Source organism: Callithrix jacchus, chromosome 18 (genome assembly GCF_049354715.1).
Source record: "Callithrix jacchus isolate 240 chromosome 18, calJac240_pri, whole genome shotgun sequence".
Classification (NCBI taxonomy): domain Eukaryota; kingdom Metazoa; phylum Chordata; class Mammalia; order Primates; family Cebidae; genus Callithrix; species Callithrix jacchus.
In genome coordinates this window covers 29,091,276-29,111,562 of record NC_133519.1, presented here as the reverse complement: position 1 = coordinate 29,111,562, position 20,287 = coordinate 29,091,276, and the positions used below count along the sequence as shown (strand labels likewise).

Here is a 20,287-nt window from a genome sequence, read left to right as displayed (position 1 = left end):
AGTCTGGGGAACATAGCAAGACCCCATCTCTACCAAAAAAAGCTTTTTTTTAAATTAGGTGAGTGTGGTGGCATGTGCCTATAGTTCTAGGTACTCAAGAGTCCAGGAGTTTGAGGTTACAGTGAGCCATAATTGTGTCATTGCACTCCACCCTGGTGACAACATAAGACCCTATTTCTATAAAAAGATAAGATTTTGATAATATTTTAAACTTGGTTATTAGAAACACTGGTGTTACATGATTTTTCACTAAAGAATAAAATAACCCAAGTATAAAATTTCAGCATCTTAGAGTTCACTTGAAGCTGAGCAGCTATAATTCTGGCTCAAATACTACTCTTGTTCACTCGATTTCAACTTTGTTATTTAAACTTCAGAGTTGTAAAGAGTTTTAACTTATTTGGTGAAGAAATCCAAAATCTTCATTAATTATGTGAAATAATTTAATTTGGTTTGTAAACAACTGTTGAGAAATTGCTATTTGCATAGAAATATAACAACTTACCTAGGTAAGTATTAAATGATTTTTATTTACACCTAAATGAAACAAAAACCTATACATCTAAATGAAACAAAAACCTATATTATTTAATGATAACTCAATTGCAGAGTATAGAATATGGCCTGAAACTTTTAAGCAAAGCTGAATTATTTGTTCCTAAACTGTAATGGGTGAAAATTTATTTGGTTTACTCTTGATTTGTATTAATTATTGCTTAGCTATTACACATACCATCATTTCCACACTCCCTGCTGCCACAACATCTTTGGGTTTTGCATCTTTGGTTCCAATGTAGGAGCCGATGGTGTCACATGACCAGGGAGAGTACTGGCTATAATCATTTCCTTTGTATTTCCCAGCTACCTTCAAGTCTTCATCCAAAAACTACAGATGGGGAAGGGAAAAAAAAAAGAAAAGAAAAAACCAGAAAATGGGTCTATGAGTAACAAGACAGAGAAATCAGGGAATTTTTAGAACATCGTGCTGAAGCAACATAATGATGATTATTCAATTTTTAAGTGGCACAATAGAAGATTTTTGTAAACTATGAAAAATATAAGTGAAGAGTGATTTTTAGCTTTCAGTTTTCTTTTTTTTTTTTTTTACCTTAGCAGAAGGTAAAAAGAAAAAAAAGTATTTCAATCTCCTTCCAGAAATCAAGCTAGGATTTTATGGGTTTGGTCATCATTTTCTTCATTAGATGAGTAAACATTTAAGCATATATGTACCAAGCCATAGTTTTGTTAGACACTTCTCAATGTTTCTTTCAATAAAATCAAGGTAACCAAGCATATTAAAAATTTTGATTTTTATAGTACCTGATGATGTAGTAACTTTTTACTAAAATCTCTTTAATAGCACTAATTCGTATCTTGAATAAATTCTGCTCCTTGGGTTGATTCAATGAGATGAAAAGGATATCTAATTTTTATCTTAGGTAAGTTCTCCAGTTATCTAATAACAGAATAGCTATTCTAAGGCTAGTATTTTCACTAAAATTGCAACATTCACATTTATATAATGTTTTACATTTTCAAAGTGTTTTCATGTATACTATCTTATAAGCTCTTAATCCATGATAGACAACACAGGTGATATGACCAAGGCTATACCAGTGTAAGGCAGTGCTAGGACTCGAACTTTAATATTTTTCATTTTATAACAAGACACATATATGCTGATACCTAAGGGCTACTGGTTCATTCAAGTGGATCTATGCCTTCCCCTATATTAAACACACCTCTTTTCTGAGTCATCGTTTTTGGCCTTCTGCACTGACATAGGGTCTGCTGCTCACTAACATCACTCATTGTCAACAACTCTTCTGTTTCTATTATTCATAACCTCTTCCTTTTTCTTTGTCCTACTATTTCAAGTTTTTATCCTTATTTTTCTTCCACTTACTAACTTTAGATAGAACAGCCATCTTATAAAACACATAACCTAACAATTACAGTGCTCTTTTTTTTTTTTTTTTTTTTTTTTTTTTGAGACAGGTCTTCCTCTGTCACCTAGGCTGAAGTACAGTGGCATGATCTTGGCTCCCTGCAACCTCCACCTCCCAGGTTCAAGCCATTCTCCTGCCTCAGCCTCCCAAGTAGCTGAGACTGCAGGTGTGCACTCCTACACCTGGCTAATTTTTGTATTTTTAGTAAAGATGAGGTTTCACCATGTTAGCCAAGCTGGTCTCGAACACCTGACCTCAGGTGATTCACCTACCTCGGCCTCCCAAAGTGCTGGGATTACAGGCGTGAGCCACCATGCCCAGCCAAGAGTTTTCCTTTTTAAAAATCTGACTGTAGTATGTTATATGCAGCTGTTTATATGAATGAGATAAATTTATATACTGACATACGAAGCCATGAAAATTGGTTAAGTAAAAACAAAAACAAAGGCAAAACAGACATAAAACCAAGATGTATTTACTAAGTGATCCTATTAAAAAAAAATGAGGTCAGGTGAGGTGGCTCACACCTGTAATCCCAGCACTTTGGGGTGCTGAGGTAGGCAGATCACCTTAGGTCAGGGGTTTAAGACCAGCCCTCGTCAAGGTGGTGAAACCCCATCTCTACTAAAAAGACAATTATCTGGGTGTGGTGGTGCATGCCTGTATTCCTAGCTAGTTGGGAAGCTGAGGCAGAAGAATTGCTTGAACCTGGGAGGTGGAGGTTGCAGTCAGCCAAGTTCATGCCATTGCACTCCAGCCTGGGTGACATTCCATCTCAAAAATAAATAAATACATAATATTAATAATGAGATCCAACAATCCCACTACTGGGCATTCATCCCAAGGAAAATAAATCAGCATATGAAGGGATATCTGTACCCCCATGTTGTATTCCCAATAGCCAAGATATGGAATCAACCTAAGTGTCCAGCAACTGATGATAAAGAAAATGTGGTATAGATACAATGGAATACTAAAAAAAGAATAAATCCTGTCATTTGCAGCAACACAGGTGAGCCCGGAGGACATCACATTAAGTGAAACTGGTCAGGTGCAGAAAGATAAATATTGCATCTTCTCACACATATGTGGGAGCTAAAAAGCTGAGTTACAGAAGTAGAGAGTGTACCTGTGGTTATGAGAGACTAGAAAGGGAATGCGGGTAGGGAAGGGGAGAGAGAGCTTGGTTAACAGACACAAAATTACAGCTACATAGGAGAAATTACTTCTAGTGTTCTATAGCAATGTAGGGTAAATACAGTTAACAATAATTTACTATATATTTTCTAAAAGCTAGAAGAGAGGATTATTTTCTATATTTCTTATAAAACAGTATGGCCTAACAAAGTTTCAGGGTATATGCTAATAAACAATTTTTGGGGGGAAAAAAAAAATCACAACTTTATTTTTTTCCTAATTTTTTTGAGACAGGGTCTTCGTTACCCAGGTTGGAATGCAGTAGCACAACCACAGGTCACTGCAACATGGACCTTCCAGGCTCAAGTGATCCTCCCAAGTCAGCCTCCCAAGTAGCTCGGATCACAGGCACGTTCTACCACACCTGGCTAAATTTTTTTCTTTTTTTTTTTTTCAGATGGAGTTTCAGTCTTCTTGCCAAGGCTAGAGTGCAATGGCAAGATCTTGGTTCACTACAACCTCCGCCTCCCAGGTTCAAGCAATTCTCCTCCTTCAGCCTCCCGATTACAGGCTGGGATTACAGGCATGCACCATTATGACTGGCTAATTTTGTATTTAGTAGAGATGAGGTTTCTCCATGTTGGTCAGGCTAGTCTTGAACTCCTGACCTCAGGTGATCCACCTGCCTTGGCCTCCCAAAGTGCTGGGATTACAGGCATGAGCCACTGCGCTTGGGTACCTGGCTAATTTTTATTTTTAAATTTGTAGGGATGGGGTCTCACTATGTTGCTCAGGCTGGTCTTCAACTCCTGGTCTCAAGCAATCTTCCCACCTCCGCCTCCCAAAGTGTGGGATTATAGGTGTGAGCTACTGCACACCTGGCTTTTACTTTATAAAGAAAACTACATTAATAGAAGACGCGACTTTACTAATAACCTGCATTTTTGTGGAAAATTCATCCAAAGTGTATAGATGGAAAAACTAGATGTTGTGAACAACTTCTATTTAGTAGATTTCCTTCATACACCCAACAAGATGCTGTTTACTATGTAAAAAGCAACAGAATGATGAGACTCCATCTCAAAAAAAAAAATAAATAAATAAAAATAAAGCAACACTGTCTAATAGAAATATAATGAGATCCACATATACAAGTAAAACATTTTTAGTGGCTGGGCACTGTGGCTCATGCCTATAATCCCAGCACTTTGGGAGGCCAAGGCGGACGGATCACAAGGTTAAGAGATCAACCATCCTGGCCAGCATGGTGAAACCCCATCTCTACTAAAAATACAAAAGTTAGCTGGGCATGGTGGTGCGTGCCTGTAGTCCCAGCTACTCAGGAGGCTGAGGCAGGAGAATTGCTTGAACCCAGGAGGCGGAGGTTGCAGTGATCCTATCAGCCTGACACCTGGTGACAGAGTGAGACTCTGTCCCAAAAAAAAAAAAAAAAACCAAAAACAAAAACAAAAAAACCTCAATAAATAAAAAGAACATTTTTAGTGGCCACATTAAAAACAAAAACACATAAAATTAATTTTAATCATAATTTTATTTAATCCAATATATCAAAAATATTAATGAATTTTATATTTTTGGTATTAAATCCTCAAATCCAAGTGAAATCAATTTTAATAATAATTTTATTTATTAATAAATGTTACATTTTTGGTATTAAATCCTTGAATCTAGTGTATATTTTATGACTCCAATACATATAAACCTGAACTAGCCACATACTACCTGTTCAATAGCCACATGTGGCTAGTGGCTACCATAATGGACAGCACAGATTTAGAGATCTGAAGTAATCCTAATCAAAACTGGAGCAGAGGTTTTTGTGGAAATCAATATGCTGATTCTTAAAAGAAAACAATACTAGAAAATATAGGCCAGGCACAGTGGCTCACACCTGTAATCCTAGCACTTTGGGAGGCTGACCTGTGCTCAGGAGTTCGAGACCAGCCTGGGAAACATGGTGAAACCCCATCTCTACTAAAATACAAAAAATTAGCTGGGTGTGGCAGTGTACGCTTGTAGCTACTTGGGAGGCTGAGGCAGGAGAATCGCTTGAACTTGGGAGGCGGAGGTTGCAGTGAGCTGAGATTGCGCCACTGCACTCCAGCCTGGGCCACAGAGGGAGACTCTGTCTCCAAAAAAGAAAAAAGAAAATATAACCACCACATATTGAGACTTATGATGAAACCACACAAAGAGAATGTGGCATTGGTTTCAAGGATAGAAATAGACTGACGGAAAAGAATATGGTCGAGAACATGTATGTGGTCACCTGATTATGATAAATCAGGGCACCAGGGAAAGCATGCTGATTTAATTAAATTGTGCTGGGTCAATGTCTTACAGGAAAAAAAAAAGGATCTCGACTCCTAAAACATTATATTACATACATATAAAAATCAGTTCTAGATGGTTTATGGAGCTAAATGATAATAAACCTTTTAGAAGAAAACAGGAAAAAAAACAAGACACACACACAAACACACTGATAAATGAGACTAAAAATGATTTGCTTACTTCTTCTGGATGAAAGGTAGGAGGCAAGGTTGGTGAAGGTGCAAAAGGAGGTGGAGAGATAACCTTTCTTTCTTCTAGCTGGGCCATTATTTCCTTTCGTCGGCGATGTAATTCATCTAGACTAGGATGAGGCTGGGGAGGAGGAGGAAGCCGGCTATAAGGAGGTTCCTAAAAACAGAAAGATTAGTTAAAATTGAAAGAGAATTTCAGGACAGATTAATTTGTTTAATATTCAGCATATAGGCCAGGCGCGGTGGCTCAAGCTTGTAATCCCAGCACTTTGGGAGGCCAGGGTGGGTGGATCATGAGGTCAAGAGATCGAGACCATCCTGGTCAACATGGTGAAACCCTGTCTCTACTAAAAATACAAAAAATTAGCTGGGCACGGTGGCGCGTGCCTGTAATCCCAGCTACTCAGGGCTGAGGCAGGAGAATTGCCTGAACCCAGGAGGTGGAGGTTGCAGTGAGCCAAGATCACGCCATTGCACTCCAGCCTGGGTAACAAGAGTGAAACTCTGTCTCAAAAAAAAAAAAAAAATATTCAGCATATATTTTAAGTTAAGAAGCAACTTGTATACCCTTCTTAACAATGGGAAATACCAAGACTTAATAGAACAATGGAAAACAAAACAAACAAAACCCCCCACATGCTTAAGATCTTCCAAAGAGCTAAATTTAGGTTTCTTTTATTTAGTCATAATTTCCAAGTAGATCTAGAATTGTTAATTAAACCATCTGAAGTTTAGAAACTAAGAATGGTTAGTTGTGGGGAAGGAGGCAAAATTTTTTCTCATTAATAGTTAAAAAAAAATACCCAAATTATGAAAAGAAAAATAAAAAAAGCTCTCTTATAAAAAAGAAGTTATCCAAGGGTTACTGTCATTCCACAGAAAGGAATCACTGCAAGCAATAATCAAATTAAGCCTATATAATAAGAAAAAAAATACAGCATACTCTGAGGTACGAAGCTCTGATCTGAGTTGGATGAGGAGCCACTGGATAGTAACTCTCGATCTGCTGGTATCTTTCTCTGGACTCTGGTACGTAGGATGGTACTGCTGCAGGTGGAATCTCAATGGGTATAGGGCTTTCTCGGAATATCTCTTCTCTCGTATAAGACTGAGCAGGGTACACTCGACGGCCATCATAGTGAGATGGGTATATAGGTGGGTACTGCTGTGGCTGTGTGCCATACTGAGAGTTTACAACACGATCTTGGAGGTAAGGTGGATAATGATCCAAGTAGGGAGGAGCAGGTTCAGGAGCAGATGGTGGAGGTCTGACAAAGCGGGACACACATTGTGGTGGTGGAGTATAATACATACCTGTACAGTATAATAGAAGAACCAAAGGCACTAATGAGCCCATCTAGTTTTCTATATAAGACTTTTACCTTTTAAAATACTGAAACACTAAAGTGTTGATAATCTACTTATTTCTTGAGAAGTTTTCCCTCTGCTTATATAATCAGGTTAACTTAAAAAAAAAAAATAACAAGCAAAATGACCTGTAAAAGTCATTGAAAAAAGTACCCTGCTTATAATCTATAATAGTAGATTGGCTCTCATTGTTTGACTCTCTTTCTGGTGTGTCTTAATGCAATGAAGACATTGGAAAACAAAAAACTACATTTCCCAGATATCCTTGAAGTCAGGTTCTACAAATCAACGATTTGCATGAGTTTTGAATTTGAAATAACTGGGAGGAGACAAGGAACACAAAAGGCTAATTTTGCTGGTGCAGATTAGTAGTTACTACTTCGCTCTAGAGTTCTGAGACAACAGTTGTGGCAATAGTTTCTCAATTTTTGGACTTTTGCCTCAAATGATGTGATCTTGGAATTAAGTAGTGAGGACAGAAAGTTTCTATTTCTACTGCTTCCTCATTGTAACAAGTTCTCTTGCAGCTAGCTCTGGAGCATTGTTTGCTTCTCTAGGACCTCCACCAATATAGCAGGCACCTAACTCCTGTACTCAATCTCTTTCTGCTTAATATAGCTCAAATAATTCATCTTAAAGTGAAACCAGGCTACAAAAATGGTTGCATTTTTCCTATAATGGATAGTCAAAAGGAAGACACAAATCACATTTCATCATATTTTGCATGAATTAGTATTGCCATATCAATTAAAAACTATTCTTATGTATGTAGAGAAGACAACATGATTCGAAATTAACTGACAGACTTGGAAAAAGAAAAGAGGGATCTTTTAATCTATTTCCCTTTTAAAAATTATAGTACCATACTGCTTCTGACAGAGAGATCCAAAACTTACAATCATTCAGTATTTTACACATAAATTGTATATGTAAAACAGTTTATCTTCTTTCCTTCATTCTCCATACCTGGTATTATCATTGAAGCTGGCTAATTTTCAAATTTCTCTATTTTCTAAATTCCTTCTTCTCCTTTCCCACCACACTAATTCCTTAATTCTCACACCAGGATTAACAGTCTCCTAACAACTCTCATCTCTCCAATGCATTCATAATTTTTCTTTCTATTCCAAATACCTCTATTTGAGGCATTTCTTCTACTAAGTCTTTGATTCCTCAAGTTCTCAATGATTTCCCTTGAGTCTTTCAGTCTCTTTCTACCAAGCTAATATTAACCACCACAACAGATCACTTAATTTTTAACACATATATAACCACGCACATGCATATACTACTCACGCATAGAAATAGTTTTGTATTCTTCACCTTTATTTATTCTAGTCTGTAAACTCTCTAAAGGTATGCATGCTGCATTTTTCATATATATTACAGGGTTCAGAAAAATAATAATTACAAGGAAGGAAAATGTACTATGATGTTTAATTTACAAACACTGTAGCATTAATTCTTGGCCAGGCATGGTGGCTTACACCTATAATCCCAGCACTTTGGAAGGCCAAGGCAGGCAGATCACCTAAGGCCAGAAGTTTGAGACCAGCCTGGCTGCCATGGTGAAACACTGTTTCTACTAAAAATACAAAAATTAGCTGGGCATGGTGGCATGTACCTGTAATCCCAGCTACCTAGGAGGCTGAGGCAGGAGAATCACTGGAACCTAGGAGGCAAAGACTGCAGTGACTGCAGTGATCATGCCACTGTAGGCCAGCACTCCAGCCTGGGCGACAGAGCAAGACTCCATTAAAAAAAAACAAAAGTGAGTGAGAGAGAGAGAGAGAGAGAGAGAGAGAGAGAGAGAGAGAGAGAGAGAGAGAGAGAGTGTGTATATACAGTTTTTTTTTTTAATGCTTGAAGAAAATTTTAGTCAGGAGAATATATACTGCCCTACTCAGTAAATTTCCATTGCCTACTTGTGTGACTTGTTATTTCCATAAATATTATATATGAATGTTTATTATGCAACTGCTTTTAGTAGATAAGACAGTTTGATTTTTATTGCTTTGTTTCATTTATTTCATAATATTTAGTTGATCATAAAATCTCAATTTTTCCAAAGTATTAAAAAATGTATTTATCTATTTACTTAAGAGGCTACTGTGTAAAAGATCACTCTGATCTGAACGGTTCTCATAACTCCTAAAAAAAAGTGAGCAATATAAATGAAAAATAGTTACCCTGCTGATAAGGTGCTGGTTCAAATGGTGGAGCCGCTCCTCGAGGATCCTGATAATAAACATCTGTCTGTTGTGCTGGATATAACTGCGAACCTCGAGGTACCATCTGAAGCGGTTTGGTGACAGGCATTGGAGGCAGATCTGTTGGGCCCCTTGGAGGTATAGGATGTGGATTCACAGGTAAGGCAGAAATACTCTTAGGGACAGATTCTAGCCTAAGGGAATAAGATTATGGAAGTTGTTTAAGGTCTTATAAATTCTCATGTGCCCAAACTGTTACAAGTAAAAAAGATTGCTACAATTTGGGAAACTCACTTATTCTAATACTCATCCCTTCTACAAAATTTGCAAATTTTTATCTTATTTCTCCTATGCTAATTATTTCTCTCTCCCCACCTCCCCTTTTGAGACAGACTCTCACTCTGTCGCCCAGGATGGAGTGCAATGATGCAATCTCAGCTCACTAAAACCTCCACCTCCTGGGTTCAAGCAATTCTCATTCCTCAGTCTCCTGAGTAGCTGGGATTACAGGTATATGCCACCATGCCCAGCTAATTTTTATATTTTTAGTAGAAATGGGTTTCACCATGTTGGCCAGGCTGGTGTTGAACTCCTGGCCTCAAGTGATCCATCCACCTTGGCCTCCCAAAGTGCTGGGATTACAGGTGTGAGCCACCACATCTAGCTGTGCTAATCCTTTCTTAAAACACACTAGCATGAAAAATAGAAGTAAAAACCAACAAAATAAAGGCAAAAAAAAAATCAGTTTTTAAAAAAAAACCCAAACATTAATTATTTTCTTCCTTCGACTTTATAAAAAAAAATTTTGAAATAAGAGGAAAAATGACGTACAGGTCAGGAGGAGATCCAGGAGCACTACTGCTCAGATGATCTACTTTTCCTGGTTTCAGACTAGAATCATAGCTGGGGTCTGTCCCTCGTGGAATAAGCTGTGTTACTGTATTCCCTGCTGATACAATTCCATTTGGCAGAGCAGGAGGTTTTCTGTTAGGGAGATCCACTGCACCTTCATCTGGAAGGATAGTTGCTGAAGGCAGGCCCACCTCATTAAGTTGACCCAAAGAGGCACTCAAGGGTCTTCTTGGAACCAGGCGCTTGTTCATTTTGCGAAATCTATATAAAAAGCATAGACACATATCAAAAAGCAAATATAAAAGCAAAACCAAGATCTAGAATGTACTTAAGAACATTATTTTCTAGAAATATTCTCTCTTGAAACATTAACTCTTATCAACTTGAGAACTCAGTGTGTGTATTTTCCATAAAATCTCAAGTGGCAAGACATATTGAATAAGTATAAAATTCATCACAAAAATGTGTAACATAGGCCCGGTGCGCTGGCTCACACCTGTAATCCCAGCACTTGGGGAGGTTGAGGCGGGAGGATCATGAGGTGAAGAGATTGAGACCATCCTGGCCAACATGGTGAAATCCTGCCTCTACTAAAAATAAAAAATTAGGTGGGCATGGTGGCGTATGCCTATAATCCCAGCCACACAGGAGGCAGAATTGCTTGAACCAGAAGGCAGAGGTTGCAGTGAGCCGAGATCTGGCTCCACTACACTCCAGCCTGGCGGCAAAGTGAGAATCTATCTCAAGAAAAAAAGTGTTACAGTTTTAACATTATAAATTATGCAGTTAATATTTTTGCTGTAATATACTTCTGTGGACATTTGTATTTCTAAAAGTTATTGGAGAAGCTGGTAGGAAAATCTTCAGAAGACAGTTTCTGAAATATTTTACTTTAACTCGCCCTCAAATTCCCTGGGGTACAATGAGCCAACGTTAAAAATTAAGAATAAAAGAAAAACAAAGCCAGTATGCACTGTGAAACATTTATCATTTACTCTGTTACAAAATTTAAGCAGCTAGGCATGGTGGCTCATGCCAGTAATCTCAGCACTCTGGGAGGCTGAGGCAGGCAAATCATTTGAGCTCAGGAGTTTGAGACCAGCCCGAGCAAGATGGTGAAACCCTATCTCTACCAAAAATATAAAAACTTATCTGAGTGTGGTGGTGCATACCTGTGGTCCCAGCTACTCTGGAGGCTGAGGTGAGAGGATCACTTGAGCCCAGGAGGCGAAGGTGAGCCAAGACTGCACCAATGCACTCCAGCCTGGGCAGCACAGTGAAACCCTGTCTCAAAAAAATTTTTTTATTTTAGGCAATTAAAGATAGTGACTTTTATTAGAACTGCTTCAGAGATGCTGTTATGTGTGCCAATACAAAATGAAAGTCTTTTAAAAGTAGGTTAATGGAAACAATACAGAATAATTTCCTGAGTTTAAATAGATATGTGATACAATAAGCACATCGATCCTGAAATCTAACCAAAGGAAAAAATATAAGCCATCAGTGTCTAGGATCTTTGTTCCTCAACAATGAAAGCAAGTCCAATTACAACTACTAATGCATTTTTATTTTCAAATAAAACAGCGGCAGGGTGTGGTGGCTCACACCTGTAATCCCAGCACTTTAGGAGGCCAAAGTGAGCAGATCCCTGAGGTCAGGAGTTGAGACCAGCCTGACCAATATGGTAAAACCCCATCTCTACTAAAAATACAAAAATTAGCCAGTCGTGGCAGTGGGTGCCTATAGACCCAGCTAATCAAGAGGCTGAGACAGGAGATTTGCCTGAACCCAGGAGGCTGAGGTTGCAGTGAGCCGAGATCGAGCCACTACACTCCAACCTAGGCGACAGAGCAAGACTGTCTCAAAACATATATATATGATTAATAAATAAATAAAACCCCATCAGAGTAATGCTATTTTTTCACATTTCCCACAACTGACAAATTTCTGGATGTGGTGGTCGGTAGGGAAGAAAACTACCCTTCAGGGATAATTATTTTTGAGAGTTTGGTATATCATTATGGAACACTGTTCTTTTATATATTAGCTTTATATTCATATAAGATTATTATTTGCAGAAGTACAGTCATATATTACTGCTTAGTAATTTTTTTCCTCCACTTAATAATCTTGGATATTCCTTTATGTAAGTTCATTTCAGGCTGGTTTTTTCTTTTCTTTTTTTGCTATTAAAATAATGTGCTGGGAGCAATGGCTCACGCCTGTAATTCCAGCACTTTGGGAGGCTGAGGCGGGTGGATCACTTGAGCTTAGGAATTTGAGACCAGCATGAGAAACATGGCAAAACTCTGTCTCTATCAAAAATACAAAAATTAGCTGGGTGTGGTGGCATGCACCTGTGGTCTCAGCTACTCGGTAGGCTGAGGTGAGAGGACCACTGCAGCCCCAGAGTTAAGGCTGCAGTGAGCCATGATCGCATCACTGCACTCCAGCCTGGGTGACAGAGTGAAACCCTGTCTCAAAAAAAAAATGAGTAAAAAAGTAACAGATAATTATGAACATGTACTTGCACCCTGTGTGAATAACCAATAGCCAAAGGCAGAATGAGGTCAAAGGACATGCAAATTAGATAGAAATTTTTATGTCATACTGCTCTCTAAAACTATTTTAAATCCTACTAATCATGAAAAAAAAAAAGTCTTTCAAAACCTCCTCAAATACTGGGTAGTACTGGTCTTCGTGAATTTGGTAGTCCAAAAACACTAAGTTGCTTTAATTTGCATTTCTTTAACAACTAGTGTGATTGAACATAGTTTCACAGGATAATTGGCCATTAGTATTTCTTCTGTGAACTGTCTATGTTTATGCTCCATAAATCTATTGGTTCCACTCCTTCTTACAGATTTGCAAGAGCTCATTTTATGTTAGGGTATCAGCCCCCATATGTCATTTCCTCACCAACCTTTTTATAAAAAACTTAAATTTATATCATATTTTAGTTTTAACATTTTTATGTAATCAAATTTATCAATCTTTTCCTTTATGGATGCTGAGTTGTTGTTCTTAAAAAATATTTTCCTTCTTTCCTTATTTAACAACTAAAAACAAACAAACAAAACCCCTCTTACTACTCTGTGGTTTCTTGCTTTCCTAAATATTTAAATCTCTTATACATCTAGATTTTCTTTTAGTATAAAGATTGAGGTAAGAATCCAGCTCTATTTTTCAAATAGGTGAGTTATTTTCCATCATTCTTTTGGTCACTGATATGAAATGCCACCTTTAACACATATGTTAAGCTCCTATATGCATCTCAAACTCCTCCTAGATTCTCTACTGCATTTCACTCATCTATCTATTCCTGTGCAAAAGACTATAGTCTTTTATTCACTGTAGTCCATAATGTTAATAGTTATTAGTCTAGTTCTTGTCAAAGACGTATTTTTCACAATGTTCTTGGCTATTTGTACCTATATATTCTTTACAAGTGAATTTCTGATAGGACTTTAACATGATCATGTTGAGATTTAAATTAGGATTTTTTGGAATTTATTGTTTATGGGAATATGTAACTTTTATAGCATCAAACCTTATACAAGAACACAGTATGTTTACTCAATATTTCTCTTATGCCCCTACGTAATTTATTGGTTCAATTTATACACATCCTGATTATTCTTTACAAATTTATTATTTGGTATTTATCTTTTTGTGTTGTTGCTAAAGCAGAAGAAATCTTTAATTGTAACTTATTTTTAAATTGGTTATGCCTCTCTTTTTAGTTTACATGAGGGCAATTCATTTTTATGATTTTTAAAATTTGCTTACTAAATTCTCATTTCTTTTGTTTCTAGTACTAAAGTTTTCCCCAATAATTTTATGACTATTTTATTCTTTCTTACATACATTAGCTACTATTTCCATAATGTTAAATAATAGTAGTAGAAAATTTTACTAATTACTGGCAGAAAATTTTGCCTTATCCTTGACTTCAATGAGATTGAATTAAATATTTTGCTAAGTAAGAGCTCATTTTATGTTAGGATATCAGCCCTCTGTATGTGATACTATTATATTGGCTTTTGATTTACAATATGATTTATTACCATGCTGAGAAAGTATGATATTTCTTTTAATTTTTAATTGACATTCAATTCCTTTGTCATTTTTTGGATATGATCATCTTTTTTTTTCTTGAGACAGTGTTTTGCTCTTGTTGCCAAGGATGGAGCGCAATGACGCAATCTCAGCTTGCTGCAATCTCCAGCTCCTGGGTTCAAGCGATTCTCCTGCCTCAGCCTCCCTAGTAGCTGGGACTACAAGCATACGCCACCATGCCCAGCTAATTTTGTATCTTTAGTAGGGACGGGATTTCTTCATGTTGGTCAGGCTGGTTTCCAACACCTGACCTCAGGTGATCCACCCACCTCAGCCTCCCCAAGTGTTGGGATTACAGGCATTAGCCTCCACACCTGGCCCAATCATGATATTTTCTAAGTTATAATCATTATATTGTACTACTTTTACACTGAGTCGTGGCATCTACTGTCTTCTTTTTTAAAAATTATATTATTCATACTAAAAACAAAAAAATCCTACAGCACCCAATATTCCCATTCCCAGGTAGTCTCCCATCCAAGTACTAACTGAGCCTGACCATGCTTAGCTTCCAAGATCAGATGAACTCAGGTGCATGCAGGGTGTTACACTCATAGACACAGCATCTATTTTAATGTATTATTGAATTATATTTAAATTTTTGAGATTTTTAATATTAATACGTGCAATAGATTTGCAGTTTTCTTTAATTGTTATCTTTGTTAAACTTAATGGCAATGTTACATTGGATTTATAAACAAATTAAGAGTTTGTATGTGGGTGTGGTGGCTTCTGCCTGTAATCCTAGCACTTTAGGAGGCCAAGGCAGGAGGCTCCCTTGAGCCTAGGAGTTTGAGACCAGAAGTATTTCAAATTTTGTATTTGTCTTGGATTTTGGGATATTTGCATATGCATAAGGAGATGTCTTGGGGATAGGACCCAAATATATAACAGGAAATTTATTTATATATATCTTTTACACATAGTCTGAAAGTAATTTTATATTTTATTTTAAATAATTTTGCTCATGAAGTTTTGACTGCTATCTGTCACAAAGTCAGGTGTAGAATTTTTGACTTGTGGTCTCAAGTCAGCTTTCAAGCACTTTTGGATTTTGGAGCATTTCAGAATTTCAAAAGAGGAATGGTCAAGATGTATAACATACTAAAAGTTTCCCAATTGTTGAATAAAGCACCTACTCTTTCTGTATTTCTCTATGTCAGCAAATTATTCTACTTAGATCTTATTCCGAAGTCTCCTTTCACACTTACTTTTCCAGTTCCTCCTGTGAGTGTGCAAACGTACAGCTGGCCCCACGAGGGCATCCTCCTCTCTGCTTCATATCTCGACACATGTATGTTTTGTATTTGCTATGCTGTGGAGGCTAAAACCAAAATCAAAACATTAGATGTGTAATAACCCCTCACAAAAAAACATAAATTGTGTGTTGTCATTTTAAGATCTTGATAATCTAAATAAGTAATTCACATGCTTATTTAGATAACCAAGAGCAAAAGTGCTGGAAAGTCTGAAGTCTCAGAGAGTTCAAACATATATAAAGCACAAACAAAGAAGGTAGTCCTAGTTTTCCTGATATGTTGATATTAATTCTCAAACAAGTAGCATTATATAAATTTGTGAATAAATCTCATTGGCATTCGTTGTTTTGTACGGAAAAAAAAAAATCTCATGCGGGTACTATGATCTCATTCCACATTTTTTTATTTTTTGAGACTGAGTTGCCCAGGCTGGAGTGCAGTGGTGTGATCTTGGCTCATTGCAACCTCCGCCTCCCAGGCTCAAGCAATTCTCCTGCCTCAGCCTCCTGAGTAGCTGGGATTACAGGTGTCCACCACCATGCCCAGCTGATTTTGTATTTTTAGTAGAGACAGGGTTTCACCATGTTGGCCAGGCTGGTCTTGAACTCCTGACGTCAAGTGATCCACCTACTTGGCCTCCCAAAGTGCTGGGATGACAGGCATGAGCCACCACGCCTGGCCCATTTCCACATTTTATAATGAAAAAAAAAACAAACCACTGTAGTTTAAGACTTTCAAACATATAAAAATTATCTTTCACAATATTTGTTCTGTACAATGTTCAATATAGCTATATGTATGTCTCCTTACAACACACCACAAAAACTACAAAAGGCCCTATAATCAAATTCTGTAACCAAATATTCCGTAACTAAGTCTTAAATAATATACCAAGGACTTAAAATATCTCCAAAAGTACAAATAAGACTTACTATTTACAACTCGAGGATAAGGCAAGAGGATGGAATTGAAAATTAACGAAATATAAGACACAACACTAAACTGGACAAAATTTAGTTTATTTTATCACTATATGGCAAACTTTAAAGGTTCGTCTTGTTACTTTTGTTACTTCTTCAAGATGTCTACTGAAACAGAGTTAAAAATTCGAGGTTCTCCTTTCTTTTATGCCTAATCACAAGGCTCTGACCTGTGTTTATATAGGTTAGGAATATCACACCCAGATTATTCTACTTAGCAGGATACTTTTTATATTTCTTGCCTCTTAAGCAAAAAGGAATACTGAAAAATCTATTAATATTTACCCGAGACAGGTAAATTAAGAGTTTTAAGTTCACAGGCTTACTACTGCAAAATAAAAGATCTAATAAACAATATAATTCCTGAGGGCAAAATAAAATTACTGGGAATAAAATGTAAAACTTCAGCTATGTTATTATATTCTACTGTTGTATTTCATCTAAAAACTTTGAGGAAAATATGGCCCACTGGCATAAGAGACATTATGAATGAAAAAAATCTTAAGGTATTAATATAAGAAAATCTATAGAAACTTGAATAGTATTGGAAAGATACCGTATTCAGCACTAAAAAGTGACACATCATCAAACCAAAATGTAAAACAAACTAAAGAGAATATTAATCTTATATAAATGGAATGAACTTCAGCACTGAATCTATTTTCTCCATCAAATGTTGCCATATCCAATGTGAAGACTGACTCCAACACAACATCAGATCAATAAGGATTATTTAATGTCAGTATTATCAGCTAAAATCACCAGGCCAATGCAGTAAACAGTTAACCATGCCAAGGTAATTTATAGTTTCTATAGTCAGGGGCTCAAAATATTTATGTCCTGTTTTTGGCTTTGTATCTGTAGGAATACCCACAGCAGTCTACCTATAATTTTAAGGCACATTCACGGTAGGTTAACTCTAAGTTTTAAATAGCTTTCTTACCTGCTGCTGATCTGCTCCTTTTTTGCTGTGGTTCTGGATATAATCAACCAGTCCATGTACCACTGTACGCACAGCAACCAGCCCATTTTCCAGCTGTTCCCACGTAGGAGGAGGAGCATCTATACAACCAATAATAATGTTTTAAACTCTAAGTTACTCAATATTTTTCCCAATATCAAATTAATAAAGGAGTTAGTGGACAACATTTCAGTGAAATAAAGTTAAGCTTTACGCCTTAGCGTTTTAGGTAACAGCTTATTCACCTAACCATCATCTCCCAGTTTTAAAATGTTGGCATCTAACCAATTTAGAACATTGCTCAGACCATCACTGTGTGGACCAAACAAAACTGAGGACTGCCTATAGTTAGTCAATTTGCATGTTTATTTTGAAGTTTTATATAAATCAAGTTTTGGTAAACAAAAAGCTTAAAACGTTTAATAGAGGAGCTGTTATATAAAGCAACTCTGCTACATGTCTTCTTCATTTAGTAGATATTTGCCCAGTGCCAGCACTATGATTTTATAAAGAAAAAATTATCTGTACGGCTAAATATAAAATATTCTTTAAAAGGAATATATAAAATGAAATAATAAGAAGAGAGATTAAAAGATAATTTCCTGCACAGATACCCTGAAAGAATTCTAGGTGATGGCATTTAAACTGGGCTTTGAAGGACACATAGAATCTGAAAAGGAAAAAAGGTGAAGAGAACAACCATTCAAAAAAGTAGTTTTTGGAACATTTACAAAATCTGAGTTGTTGTTTTTGTGGTTGGAAAAGCAATAGCAATTAAAACAAAAATCCCCATTATATTCAAGGAGAAGAGCCAGAGAACAACCAAGACAAATAAGTGAAATACAGAGTAGTACTTAGATAATGATGAATTGCAAAAGTAGAGCTAAGAAGAGAAGTGGGACCGACGTGTAAAATTTGAGAGAGAGGCCAGAAAAGTCCTCCTTGAGAAGGTTGCATTTGATTAAAGACCTGAAGGAAGGGTTTAAGAGTGCCTACTGGAGATGATAGGGGAAAAACATCCAAGTTAGAGGGAAGAATAAGTGCAAAGTCTTTGATGTGAGAAGTGTGCCTGGCATGTTACATGGAGGCGGAACCAGAGAGGAGGGAATTAAATGAAAAAAGAGTAGGAAATGAGGCTGGAGAGAGGTAATGGAAAACCAGACCACATGAGGCTCTGTAGATCACAGGAAAGATTTTGGCTTTTACTCTGAGTGCTAGAAAGCCACTGGAGAATTTATGAGAGGAGGGTGATAAGATTACTCTGGCTCTTGCTAAAATCAGACAGACAATGGAGGCCATTCCATAATCCACGGAGAGATGGGGATGGTAGCAGTGAAGGTAGATGGATGCTGGATGGATTTTAGAGGCAAGGCGTACAGAATTTGCTAATGGATCAGATATATATTATGAAAAAAAGAAGAGTTGAGGTTTTTGGACTAAGCAACAGGAAGGATAGAGTTGCCACAAACAGGATGACAGGGAAGAGCTCATTTTTGGATAGATTCAGTTTGAAATGCTTATCAGATATTCAAGTAGAAATGATGGATGTTGAGAAAGTTTTATAAACAAATTCAGGAAAAAGGCATGTGCTGGATATATATTTCAAACTCCAAAAACCTATCAATTGTAACACATATTTTATGTACCACGAAAGAAAAAAAGATCGTTAATTATGTCTTTGTACAAATGCATTCCAATGTCAGAAATGCTAAGATCTGAAATAATTCTAAACCTCAGAACTGATAAAATACAGTAAATTTGTGAGTCACATAAATTAAACTTGAAAATGAGACAGATAAGATTATCTAGGAAAGAGGGACACATAGAAACAGAAACACTCCAAAGATGATAAGATATGGAGATGAGGAGAAAGCAGAGGATGCTGACAAGGAGTAGCCAATAAAGTAAAAGGGAATTAGTAGCCAAGAAAAAAGCGTTTCAAGGAAGATAGAGCGAAGAACAATGTTGGCCAGGCACGGTGGCTCACACTTGTAATCCTAGTACTTTGGGAGGCTGAGGCAGGCGGATAACCTGAGGTCAGGAGTTCAAGACCAGCCTGGCCAACTTGGTGAAACCCCATCTCTGCTAAAAATACAAAAATTAGCCGGGTGCGGTAGTGCAGCCTGTAATCCCAGCTACTCAGGACAAGAATTACTTGAAGCTGGGAAGCAGAGGTTGCAGTGAGCTGAGATCGTGCCACCGGACTCCAACCTCAGGGACAGAGTAAAACTCTGTCTCAGAATAAGAACAATGTTAAATGCTAAATCTGGGAGGCCGAGGGGGGTGGATCATGAGGTCAACAGATCGAGACCATCCTGGTCAACATGGTGAAACCCCGTCTCTACTAAAAACACAAAAAATTAGCTGGGCATGGTTGCGCATGCCTGTAATCCCAGCTACTTAGGAGGCTGAGGCAGGAGAATTGCCTGAACCCAGGAGGCGGAGGTTGCGGTGAGCCGAGATTGCGCCATTGCACTCCAGCCTGGGTAACAAGAGCAAAACTCCATCTTGAAAAAAAAAAAAATGCTGCTAAATCAAGTACATTAAGAACTGAGAACTGACCTTTGGAAATAGCTACATGGAAGTAATTTATGACCTTCATGAAATAAGTTATAGAGCAGTGGAGATAAATGCCTGACTGGAGCTGAGTTCAAGAGAGTGCCATAAAAAGAAATGAAGTAGTAGGTAGATGAGAAATGGGGTCAAAAATGGATTAGGACCTTGTGGAAGTACTCTTCTGACTGCTCAGGATGATCAAAGCACAGCAGTCAGGGGAAAAAAAATCACTATATATTCGAGTAACATTGATCTGGTTTATTAAGCAATTTTGGGAGTAAATCTATAAAAGCAGGCTAATAAAAAACTAAGAGGGCTCTGAATGCCATAGTGAAGGGTGTCAAACCTTA

General features: G+C 37.2%; 1 protein-coding gene across 4 annotated transcripts in view; it reads right to left on the bottom strand.

The window, feature by feature from the left end:
- RC3H1 (ring finger and CCCH-type domains 1) overlaps window positions 1-20,287 on the bottom strand; it is a 54,131-nt gene that overhangs the window by 13,328 nt on the left and 20,516 nt on the right. For all 4 annotated transcript variants that reach the window (XM_008984986.5, XM_002760351.7, XM_017966084.4 and 1 more), the window contains 7 exons: window positions 17,364-17,482; window positions 15,393-15,505; window positions 10,042-10,323; window positions 9,190-9,404; window positions 6,576-6,946; window positions 5,622-5,789; window positions 734-886 (listed from right to left, as the gene is read on the bottom strand). In XM_008984986.5, the coding sequence (XP_008983234.1) occupies window positions 734-886; window positions 5,622-5,789; window positions 6,576-6,946; window positions 9,190-9,404; window positions 10,042-10,323; window positions 15,393-15,505; window positions 17,364-17,482 (1,421 nt within the window). The remainder of the gene's footprint in view (window positions 1-733; window positions 887-5,621; window positions 5,790-6,575; window positions 6,947-9,189; window positions 9,405-10,041; window positions 10,324-15,392; window positions 15,506-17,363; window positions 17,483-20,287) is intronic.